Genomic DNA, 12,778 nt, shown 5'->3' on the forward strand with positions numbered 1-12,778 from the left:
GGCTTCATCACATGAACTGCTCAACGACTTGGTTATTATCTTGCTGCACGACCCACTTTCTCTTAACCTCCTGTCCGTGGACAGAGTTGACATTTTCCTTTCACATCACTGAAACTTTGGAGAAAAAATCAAAGCAAGTTGACCTGGAACTTGACAGAAACACTGATATAGTTTTCAGATTGGATACGGTTGATATTGGTAAAAACCAGCATTTGTATAAAAAAAAAAAGAAGACACTAAACAGAAGAATCCGCTTTTAAACCAAAAATTTCAGATATGATCTAGTTCATACATTAAATGTTTGTCAATATCTTTCATGCTTTATTGGATAATCTTTAATTATCCAAATCTACACTTTTTGTATGTTTTTGCAAAACTATGGAACTGTTTTAAAGGTTTCACAAAAATTTGAATACATAAGTCTTTCAGAAGTTTCAAAGAAATACAAAAGGCGCCTTTGCATTGCTGCTTGAGGAGTACTGGTCAAGCTACTATTACCCTGCAAAACAGAAGCGCAGCAAATATTTGAGCATTTTTGCAAACATTTAACCAACTTCTTGTATGTTTTATAGATGATCTGCTGACACTTCTACTGGCTGAACCTTCACAGCTGCTTAGCAGTCTTTCCAAGTGGATGAAGCAGAAGGAAATGAAGGTGGTTTATAGTATAGTTTGTAGTATTTCTCTTATTTTAATTTAATTTTTCTATCATTTAGCTGTCATTATCTTGTTTTCTTTTGCTTTTCAAAGCCCTCCTTCACTGGCAGGATTTAAGCAAAACTTACGGTAGATTCCCTTGTCTCTGCTCCGCCATCATACAACCAGGCAGAGAGCTTTGTTGCTCTGCTGTACAGGGTGCTTCTGTGTGGCTGGGCTGTTTCACTGCTTGCATGGCCACTGTGTCAGCTCTTGTGTCACCACACTCAGTCACAGTTAGTGACTGGAGAACTGAGGCCTGAGATGTGTTCTCTCTGCTGTGCCAAAGGCTACTTAGTGAATGAGAACGTAATAATTTATAGTCACAGTGAGGTTTACTTTTGGGTGGAGCTTGTGTTTTCTTTTTTCTCATTCACACAGAAAACATTGATGGAGAGGCTGTTTTCTGTGAAAATGGTGGATGAGGATGTAATTAGTGCAAACGTCTATCTCCAAGGTTTGGTAATTGCTTACAACCCTTCAGGCTTTTCAAACAAAAGAAGCTTATTATTCAACTTTTGAAGAGATTGCACCCTATCCGACCTAAGAAAACATTATCTCCTTCAGTGTGGAGGCCGTTCTCCTTGGGAAGTAAACCGTAAAATAATCATGCGCTCCCTATTGATTATTTATGCAGGCCAAAGAACTACCACATGAAAAACTTGGTGTTTTGACAAACAAAAACTGTGTGTTTGATGAAAGTCAAGATCTTAAATGTTTAAACATTATGTACTATTTTGCAAACTGTAGCTTTTTAGGAATAGGCAGGGCGTTTTAATGCTTATTACAAGGACAACATATCATTCATACGGAAATGTTTTTGCGCTCATGCATTATCTATGTGCACATTTGATATCGCAGAAAAGCCCAAAACATACTGATGATTTGCATCAGGAAAACACTGCCTGACCCTTGGCTGCATTCATATCTGCTGCTGAGGTACCTTACAAAGCTGAAGTCTTTCATGCAAAGACTACAATAGACACTGTGTAGATTTTATTGTCTGGTAAATGTCAGTGTTGATATATAAACCATGGATTTTCAGCTATGCTGGAATGAATTTATACTTTTCTTATGCCTATACATTCATTGCTCACAAAAGCAAAAACGGAGATGTTCTGTCCATTTATATGACAGACTGAAGACGTCACATGATAAAAATAAAAAAAATGTGAAACCAATTCCAAAACTTGATAAAAAAAAAAAAAAAAAAAAAAAATTAAACTAACTATTCTAAAAGTAGACTACCTTCATTTCTCTGTTACTGACTGTACTTAAAACCACATTACGCTCAGCTTGTGTTCCTCTGTGTCACAAGCAAAGTAGTGGTTGTGCTCAAAACAACAGGCGTGGCAGCCAGTCAAAGAATATAAAAAAATAACTGAAAACTTTAACACAGAAATGTCTCCATACTTCCACAGGGTTGTCAGACTCCAGTCCTCGAGGGTCAGTATCTGGCGGGTTTTTGTTGTTTCCCTCGACCAACACAACTGATTCAAATCAAATAGATCCAGATCATATCAACCTATTTATGATATTCGGTCAGGTGTGTTGGAACATGGAGACAACACAAACCTGCAGGATACCGGCCCTCGAGGACTGGAGTTTGGCACCTGTGGTTTAGAACATAAAGAACACAAGAATATGGGCGGTAAATGACCTAGATCTACACAACAATATTCTAGTCTTGGTGACTTATGCAAAATAAATTGATTTCTTTTTCTTTTTTCTTTTTTTTTGGCATAGTCAACATTTAATATTAATGCTTCCAAATATTAGTGCATCTATTTAAGGGTATTACCTCACAGAAACTAAGCAGCAACCTTTCAAAATAAATTAAACAAAATTAAAACAAAAATTTTAATAATTTTAAATAATTATACATCCCAGAGGGAAATTTTATTGCTGTCATTTTTTTAATCTTAAAAAAAATAAATTTTTTTAAGATTATTTTATTTATTTAGAACTGAAACATTTGACTGTTGACAATGCAAATTTTGAGAGAAGACTCAATCGATAACAGATTAAATAAATAAATAAATAAAGACTTCTTTTTCAACTCCTAGTTCACCTGGTTGCAGTATTTTTATTTTAAATTTACCAGCTCGCATCTTGTAAAATTTCTCTTATTTGTATCATAATAACAATAACAAAAACTTAGTTTTATTATCCTGCTTCATTGTGCCATTTGTATGATGTAATTGGTTTTTGGAATGGGGATGTTTTTCTTTGTGAAGAAGTAATTTTTTTAGTTAGCCCTGAAACCAGAATAAACCCTGCAATGATTAAAGCAACAGAAGAATGCTTGAACAGAAGGCAGAAAAATAATAGTAACAGTAACCACAAGCTTTTTATAATGACTCTTTACATGAAAAACCTCAACTTTATGCATCATTCTGTAGGGTGCAAAATTGCACATTGCATGAGTAATGATAGGTTTACAAATAACAATAACCACTTAAACTGCACCATAAATGCCAGGTCCCAACGCTGCTTCCTGCAATGCCATGATTACACAAATCTGCAGATACCTGGCACAGCAGGACCTAAATTTGATTAAACAGACTGAAACCTCCTATCTTCGTATTTTACACCCTTATGAGCAGACACAAAACTACAATGCATAGACTCTCTTTTACAAAAATGCATTTCTGTTTGTTTGTGTTTACAATTTTACTCAAGTATTTAAACATTCATGCAGATAAGCCCAGATGAGTTTAAAAAAAAAAAAAAAAAAAAAAGTAAGTGATGCCTTGTTTGGTTCTTATCATAACTACAGAGAAGTACAGCCATTCTAAGATTTTGGCCAATCTTTACATTATGCATCACTATGAACTCATTGTTGTCAAGATGTTCTGTTTGTAGGGAGCTGAATGTCATGTGCTGACAGGTGGGAAGAGCCAACAAAATACATTACCTGGTCAAGAAGCTGGTTGTACAGTTCATGACAGTTGTCAAAAATATACTTGTATGTAGAGTCTAGACACGCCTTGACACAATCCTTCACTACCATACTGGCTCTTGGTGGACTCTGGAGCTCTTGCACCTACACAAAGAGGAATGCATGCAGTTAAAATCCACCCGGTATGTTTTCAGTGTCGGATCATAAAAATTCTCCACATAGTATCAGAATGCCAACAAGTCCCACCTACAAAGGAGGGCAATTTACTGGCTATAGACTTCATATTGTGTTAAGTTACCACCCAGTAAATGTTGTCCACTAGCAAAGAAATACCATTCAGTTAATAAAGCAGAAGGCAACACAGCTAAAAAAAACTTTAAGGAGAAAAAAATCAATGTTTGAATGCAAAATGGAAAAAAAAACTGAAGGATCATAGCACATAGGTCTGTCACTTTGTCACTATTTTAAATATCCTTCAGAGTGTTTCAGCCCTGCCTCCCACAAGTCTGTAAATGGAGCTAAACCATCTTGACAGTATTCAAATTTATGCAAAATCCACCAATGGTTGTGTAATGATGTCATATTTCATGTTTAAAACATTTAAATCAAGATATCACGTCCTTGAGAAAAAAGGGACAACCCACTTGCATGTATTATACATATCATTACTGAAATGCAGCCGAACTGGCATTTAGGTTTATGTGTAGGTTATCACGCAGTAACGGTAAACATTCAGTGTGTAAGCTGTGGTGTATATTGTACACACAGTAGGACTAAGCATGGGTATGGCACAGAGTGAAAGCTTTAGTGACCTAATGTGACAGTTTTCATTCCTTTGCTCACAGCTGCCATCTTAGCTATGCCTCAGTGCTCCAGTGCACACACCCACCAAAAGAAAGAGGGATGAAGCTAAGCTTTCCTCAGAGCTGGAAACAACTCAGTGTACTGTACATGCAGGGGGAGCGAGGGGGTGGGGGGAGGAAACAGGGCAGCAATGGAAGCCTTTTGAATATAAAGGCTTTCTTGTGAATGCAGGTCATGACATCACACAAAGACAGCAGCACCACATTAGCTGCTGGGTACATGGAATTATGTAACAATAAATTAGTTTGACTGGTCAGTAGTGTTGCAAGGGTCAGGGAGTCAGAATTGATGGGATTGAATTGATTTCACCCAAATCAAATGTGCCTGGAATCAATGTGGGTTTATATTTTCGAACTGAATGAAGGGAGATTTAATGACAATGACCTGATGGCGCGCAGGCGTGTGAGTCAATAAAACAAGGGCAGAGGACCTCTGGAGCAAAGATGCATAAGCTCCAATACATAAACTTTAATCATGTTCCTTTAGAAATCTCTTAAATGGTGTTCAATGCTGTCTCTTTGCCTTTCATACAGATAATTGCTAATCTAACCAGCACTCTAACAAACAAACACAATACCTTCATCCTGAAGAAGGTGATGCTAGTCAGCAGATCAACAGTGGACTTCAGATCTTGGAGACGCTCTGGGTTTCCCGCAGGGAAATTATCCTGGAACAGAGATGAGAGAAGGAAACAAAGTCAGGAAGCAGAATTTGTTTGGACTGAATTTTCACCCAACTCGACCTACCACGTCACACTAGACCTCTTCAAATTTGACCTTTTTCATCAAACATATGCAAACTGATATTATTCCCATTCTACAAGGTCTAAACAAACTAAATATATCAGTTAATTTGGTCCTGGACCTTGGCTATGCCTGCTTCATGAGCCATGTACTTTTATTGTAGATGTTTTTCAAAAACAATGCAAGATTTGGGACATTATGTCCTTGTTTTCATTGTAGCTTCCCAGAGGCTGATGCTATTGCATTGAAAGTTGTATCAAATGAAAGCTATTCTACACCAGCCACTGTGTAACCATCACATCTGACGCAGCTATCTGCTGACACAGCTATCCATGACCTCCAGCCTATGGAGAACATGCCATACAAGGGCTGCACGGTGGCGTAGTGGTTAGCACTGTGGCCTCACAGCAAGAAGATCACCGGTTCAATACTCAGCTGTTCTCTCATGTATGCTTCTCTCAAGGTGAATGGTTGTTTGTCGGTGTTGGATCTGTGATAGACTGGTGACATGAGACTGGGACCCTTACTTGGATTCAGAAAATGAATGAATGCTGCAATACAAGACAAGCAGATTGATGAACTGGTGACCTCTGTTCTCCAGAAAATGGTAACTGGTGCCAGCAGTTCACCTTGTTCAGTTCACATGACAGCATGACCAAATCTGCAAAGGATAAACACCTTAGAGTTACAGCTTTCCAGAGGCTTTTCATGAAATTACACAGCCACTGTGTAACCATCACATCTGATGCAGCTATCTGCTGACACAGCTGTCCATGACCTCCAGCATATGAACCTCATGTTGAGGACAGGAGGTCCTCAACACAGCTACAGACCTGGTAGACCCAGAGTCTCACTTTCTGTTAGATGCTCTTGGAGTGAAATGTGACTGGCTCACTACTCTTGCTGACACCAAATTAAAATTAGTTCAAATTTACACTGTTGTTAATGTGTTTACAACCATATGCAAGAACATTTTATTAGCTTTCATTTGGTACAACTTTCAGTGCTACAGTATCAACCTCTGGGAAGCTACAATGAAAACAAGGACATAATGTCCCAAATTTTGCATTGTTGAAAAAAGTCAAAAATAAAACATGGCTCATGAGGCAGGCATAGCCAAGATCCGAGATCAAAGTAAATTATATATTTAGTTTATTTAGACCTTGGAGAATGGGAATAATATAAGTTTGTATATGTTTGATGAAAAAGGTCAAATTTGAAGAGGTCTAACGTCACACCGCTTAGGCCACAACATGGAAAATGATTTCTGAGCAATGCACAGCAATAAAAACTGAAATGACAGTCTGTCATCATGGCAGTCTAATCGTTTAGTAGGAAAGGGAGGTCCCCTCTGATGAAAACAACTATTTCAGGGCCATGAAGTCATCAGCCAGAGCAGGGCACCGTGTCGAGGAGCGTATAAAGCATTGACAGCTGTGAGGAATAGGATACATTATCCTACTTCTCCTACTCTTCTGCAGCTTTAATAAAATTGAGCTTGTTTTCCATCCCGCCTCAATTCCGTCAATAAATGCACATCGGGGATTGTGAAAACAAGAGCCAAATCTTAACAGCCGCCTGCAGGCTTGACAACACAAACACAAGCAAGATCTGAGATGAGCACCGATCAGCTGAAGGGAAACTCATCTGACATCTTTAGAACGTGAGCAGCGTAGAGTTTTACTGGGCTCATGAATGATGTTGGAAGCAAAATACCACAAAACATACAATGAGGAACAATAAATGAGCACAACTTGAACGCTGGTCTAAAAACTGAAGGGAAACAATGTTAATTGCTTGTAAATCTCTCACAGAGAGTCAGCAGTCTTCTGAGAGATTACAGTTTATTTCCTTTATGCCCATGATTAATAGGAAAAGTCAAGCTTAGAGGTGAAAGTGGAGTAAACAGCCTCTAGGCAACAAACTTCACACACATCCTCTATAAGCAAAGGTACTATATTTGGCTGCTGTGAATAGGAGAAAAGAAAATCAATAGGAGCTTGTTGCTCTGTTGTTTTTTTTTTTTTGTTTGTTTTTTTTCTTTTTTTGCTTTGGATAAATGGCTGTTTGCATCACTGCTTTTTATACGAACTATGCTGTTCAAGTGTTTCATCGTGTGTTTGTAGTTGAGGGATTGCATTTCATTTAATTGCTTTAAATGCAATGTTAGGAGCTTGAGCATCATCTCTCATCCAGTCACTTACTGATTTTTTTTTTTTTAACAATAGAAAAAAAAGAAAAGAATATTTTTTGCAAAGCTACTCCACTGCCTCCATTCCCTCTGTCACAAAGCCCAGACGTGACATCAATCACAACTCTTTTTCTCTTGCTGCTGACAGTGACATTTCTCTTATAATACCCTCCTGTGAATGTTGCCATCATACAAGTAAAAGCAGTCGCAGCTCTGAAGTGTGTATTCTGCACTATAGCTACACTACATGCTCTATGTGTATGAACTATAATCAAAACAACTATTCATAAGCATTTAGATTAGTTTTAATTACCAGTAGATCTCAATTAAGGTTTAGTTATTTGAATTTAATGTGTATCTATCTAGAATAGTACTCCTAATATTTATAATAGCTTTTACAAGAAAAGCGGCCAAGATGACAAGCTTTCATGATAGTTACACAACAGTACACACACAACATAATTGCAGGACTATAAACACAAGTATTAGTGTGTGCATATCATTAACAAATGATATGCACAGACAAGTATTAACAAAAGAAACACTGGAATCCCAAACACTGAAAACAAAAGAGGTATAATATAAATAGAATAATTCATCCTCACAGCCATAGCAAGCCAAAGCATGGACAATAATAGTCTATCACAGCATCTGCAAGCAGCTGTGCCTGCCTCCAAGTCATTCATAATTTCCTTGAATTCATTTAACAAGAACAGCTCGCACAGACGCAGGGCGTTCTGCATATGTCAAGCACATTTAGTGTCCTTTTCTACAATTTCCATACTGGATGTTTGGCATGAATTGCAAGAATCTTCCATACAGATTTAACAATGTACACATTTTTAATGATAGAAACAAACAAACAAAAAACAATAGGTAGAACATATACTGTAAAATATAGATAATTTCACACTGGATATTGAGATATCATTAAATCTATTCTTAATTTTGCCTCAATGCATGCTTTGCAGACATCTGAATGCCAAGGAGATCTTAATGATTTCAGAAAGAGGGACAACATTTTCCCTGTGGTACCGTCATGAAAATAACTTCTAAATACTCAAATGACTTGTAAATAAGCCCTACCAGTGGAAAATTGCTGCAGCTTTTCAGCAAATGGAATATTTTCACAAGCATATTGATTTTAAAGGTAACATCACTGAAGAAGCAGAGATTATCAGATCCACAACATGTAAGGTAAGCAGCATAATGAATTAAAGATTATATCAAGGATTTAATTCCTAAGTCGGTTTCCAAATCATACATAAATGGCTCTAAATACTCCAGTGTGAATAGGTGCAGATTTGAAAAGTGTGGTAAAATGCTAAATGAAGCAAAAAAACTGTCTGCTTTCAAGATCTATAAAAAGATAGCCATGCTTGTTTATTTGTTGCTCGAGGCTAAGTAGCTAAAGGCTTTAAATTGTACAAAATGGATAAAGTGTGCGAGGAGATTGGTCAATACAACCCATACGTAGCTTGTGTGAGTCATTTTATTGTAGGCACAGTAGAAGCAACAAATAGATACTTCTGATTATGTCTTGCTGTGAAAAATCATCTGTTTTTCAACAACATGAACACTCAGCTGATCCTTAAAGAATTTTACCAAACAAGGAAAATCCAAGAGCTGGGATATGATGATAATCAGTTAGCAGAAAACAAAATACAAGAGTTCATAAATATATCTGCATGAAATAATTAAGCCTGTGTGTACCTCTTACATTACATTGGCACTGCAGTGAAAACAGGAAACATATGAGAACCATGCCATTGATGCTTTATGACCGGATTAACATGAATGAGCTGCAATAGATGGAAATTAAAGCATGATGACACTGACATACAGACGCATACAACTGACTCCCTCATAATTACAAAAAGAATGGGATGTATCACCTTATAACGCCATAGTTTTATTGTAAAAATGAAAATGTGGAATTAACCTTATTCGACTTTGAATGAGGAAACTGCGTGCAGTAGATCAGGAAAATGTCTAATTTACCAAAATGGATTTAAGTTTTACTTCAAATGAGAGACTATAATGGTGAAGCTTGGAGGACACAGTGACAAACCAGATGGGACTACATCTTCATGTCTGCAACTTAATTCCACAGTAATTCAGAGTAGGACAATTTTCTTTAATGCACAATAAAATCATTCTATAATATGAAGGTTTTTTTTGGCAGCTTTATATTTCTGAACCGACAAGATGCCTCCATACAGAAAATATAAATGGTTGTAAAAGTAGAAGTAAGAAGTCTTTAACCGTCTGGGTACTAAGGGTATTTTAGAGAAATAAACCTTGCCTGACTTTTTTTTTTTAGTTTAAATGCTAATAAACACCACCTTTCAATGTCCCATAATGTCCTATACCTTGTTTTTTTTTTTTTTAAAAATGTTCTATTTTGAATTGAAATATCATAAACTGCGATGTAAATGAAGCTGAAGTATTATAATTTCGAAGCATGACTAAAGGTACTGAAGGGGACTGAAGCACCACAGCTTTCTGAAATCACTGTCAGCTGCACACACTGTATCTGTTACCAAATTATACATCTGTTACGACGCCGTCGTGTTGTTTATGTTGAAATAAACTACTTGATTAATGCAAATGTTTGTTTGAGCAATTACGCATGGTATGTGTGCGTAAAAGCTGTTGTTTTCATAATTTATCGGCCTTGTAAATACAGAAGGCAGCTATCCGACTGCTAATGACGCCGATGCATAGTGATTGACACTGTTTGGAGGCGTTTCCTGAGGCATCATCGGCTCTGATTGGACAAACACGTGTCATGCGCCAAAGACAAAGGCTCTGATTGGAACACCTATTTTGACACAACACTGTATCACCTATGAATGGGCTGCAGTGATGCCGGAACTACCGTCTGAAAGCCCAGAGTCTCCCGATTAAGAGGGGAAACTAAGTAAGTTTCTATCTTTTATGGCTTGAAAGCTATGCTCAATTAAACACAACATAGTCCCTGGCATCGCCGACAATGCCGGCGTCCCCAGAGTGTTAAAGATAATTTCAAGGCATAAAAAGATAGTCCATTATGATTTCTAAATGTCTTATATGTGTTGATATATTGACTCAAAATTAAAGCCCTATGAAGTGGCGAAAGGTGGAAGATTTAGAGGCTTTTACTTTCTATTAAAAACATGGTGAGTTTAAGTTTTTCATCAATCCAATAAAAGACAGAACTGCTGGATACAATTAACAACCGAGGGTAGTCAACAGAAAGGCTTTTCAGGTGTAGACACAAAGAACTAAATTACAGTCTTGCCAGCAAAACAATGGAAATAAAACATGAGTCGTTTTATTCTACTGAACAAACTGCTCTTAAAATAAAAATTTGCACAGAAAGCTAAATTTGAAAAAAATAAAGTAGACACTTGAACCTCCTGTAGTCCTGCAGTAATTTCAAACTAATCTGTGCTTTCTTGCATTTACAGGAGAGGCATTAACATTTATCTAAAAAAAAGAAAATTACCCAAGAAAGAGCTGAAACTGCACTTGAAAATGTGAAGTTCTCACAATGGCCTCCCTCCTCTCTGATAAAAAAAAAGGCTCTGACCCCTGGGTTTATTTAGAAATGAAAGACAGCACAGTATGACATTTTATTCCTAACAGTTAAATGTAAAATGCTTCACCGTTTAGCATTTTATGTGCATCTGCTCTTATAATGGATTCCTGAACATCAAAAAACGAATGTGGTTCATACCAGTGGCTGAAACAAAGAAAGTCCTTACTGACAATTACTGATTATGGCTGCTGCAAACACCTGGAAATCCATTTGAAAAATCCTATTCTGGTTTTACATGGCATGTGCTCACAAGACGCATTCTTCATTGATTGACAAAGCAATGGACAATCTGTAATCCCTGTTTCACTGTAAGACCTGCATTGAGAATGCATAGCAGTAATAAACCAAACTGTTAAACTTGTAAAAAGTTGTCTTCTCAAAGTGTTAGCAACAAAACAAGACAAGCAGTTAAGAGTAATTCACTCGGCTTCTGTTGCTGGCAGGCTTTTAATGATGATTCATCTGATGCCTATCTTAAAAATTGCTGATTAATTTGTGTTTATTCACACCATCGCGGTTTCTCTGAACAAACATTCTGCTTATTGTTAGGTGTTTCTAGAAGCAGCAATCATGGTGAAATGAAATTTTATTCCATGCCTGAAACATAGTTAAAAATGAAGACTCCGTTTTCATCAGTAGAAAAACAGAGAAGAGTAAAAAGATTTATTGTCCACAAGCAGACAGGCAAACTGAAAGAGTAAGGCATCCATCTCTGTGCTAAAAGTAGAGACAACATCAGCACTGCCTCAGAAAGATGACAGAAAGTCCATTATTAGATGAGATGAAGAGTGAGTGATGCTGATGAGCTTTGAGGTCTTTGTCTTTGTTGTGGTCACACACTGAATATTATGTTGGGTCAGCACCAATCCTGAGTGCTAACCTCTCAAGTACAGAGAGTTCATCATTACAATAAAAAAAGGCTCACCACGCGTTAAAACCAGCGAGCAAACACAACATCAAAACTCCTAAAACTGAAAGTTCAATGCTTGTACATTATTACCTTTAGAACTGCACTCATTTTGAAAGATGTGCCATTAAGAGTGTTAAGTTTAAACCCTTAACATCTTAACATAATTATCATTAAATAAGGAGGAAGCCAGACTAGACGATCTTGTCCAACTTGCAAGGAGGCTCATCTCAGAAGCCTGAGCTTCAAAAAACCTCCAAGCCATTTATTGAAAGATACCACATGACATTCATACAAGTTGATACAATTCAGTGTGTGTGTGTGTGTGTGTGTGTGGGTGGGTGGGTGGGTGTTTGCTTGGTTCAAAAGCCCAATGCGTATGTCCTGATAGGACAATGTATATGTGTACTCTTCTTAAAGATACCATTCAGATAGGAACCGAATGTTTATCAAATTTGGTCAGACCACTCTGACCTTGCACGTCACTGGAATGTCCTGCTTATCCAAACAGCACACAGAGGAAAACTTTTAACTTGTACATGAGGATTAATGAAGACCATCAATGAAAGGTTAATAAAGATTATCATAATATGAACTGAAAATATTATAACAACTGAAATTCCCAACAAAGAGTAACAGTAACAACCATTGTCCGGGACTGTTTAACAGTTTATTTTGATCTGTGCCGGTTGGGAGAGGCTGCACAATGGCCTAAAAAGTTGCAGGTCGAGCAGCAGGTAACAAGTGGAGCGAGTGCAAGTAATCGTGTGGAAAAATCATCCACAAACAGCCGCTGAACCACATAATCCAACGCGAATATTGCCCTGGTCACATTGCATTTATGTTTCGTATATCTATGAGTTTGTATTTCTGTTGTTTTCTATACTATTGT

The 12,778-nt window shown here is 37.2% G+C and overlaps 1 protein-coding gene across 1 annotated transcript in view; it reads right to left on the minus strand.

Moving 5' to 3' along the window:
- Positions 1-12,778, minus strand: part of unc13c (unc-13 homolog C (C. elegans)) — a gene marked incomplete at both ends in the record, with an annotated part of 106,411 nt that overhangs the window by 47,670 nt on the left and 45,963 nt on the right. The window contains 2 exons of the mRNA XM_079242494.1: positions 3,614-3,742; positions 5,040-5,129. Of these exons, the coding sequence (XP_079098620.1) occupies positions 3,614-3,742; positions 5,040-5,129 (219 nt within the window). The remainder of the gene's footprint in view (positions 1-3,613; positions 3,743-5,039; positions 5,130-12,778) is intronic.

Source organism: Telmatherina bonti, assembly GCF_933228915.1.
Source record: "Telmatherina bonti genome assembly, chromosome: 1".
Classification (NCBI taxonomy): domain Eukaryota; kingdom Metazoa; phylum Chordata; class Actinopteri; order Atheriniformes; family Telmatherinidae; genus Telmatherina; species Telmatherina bonti.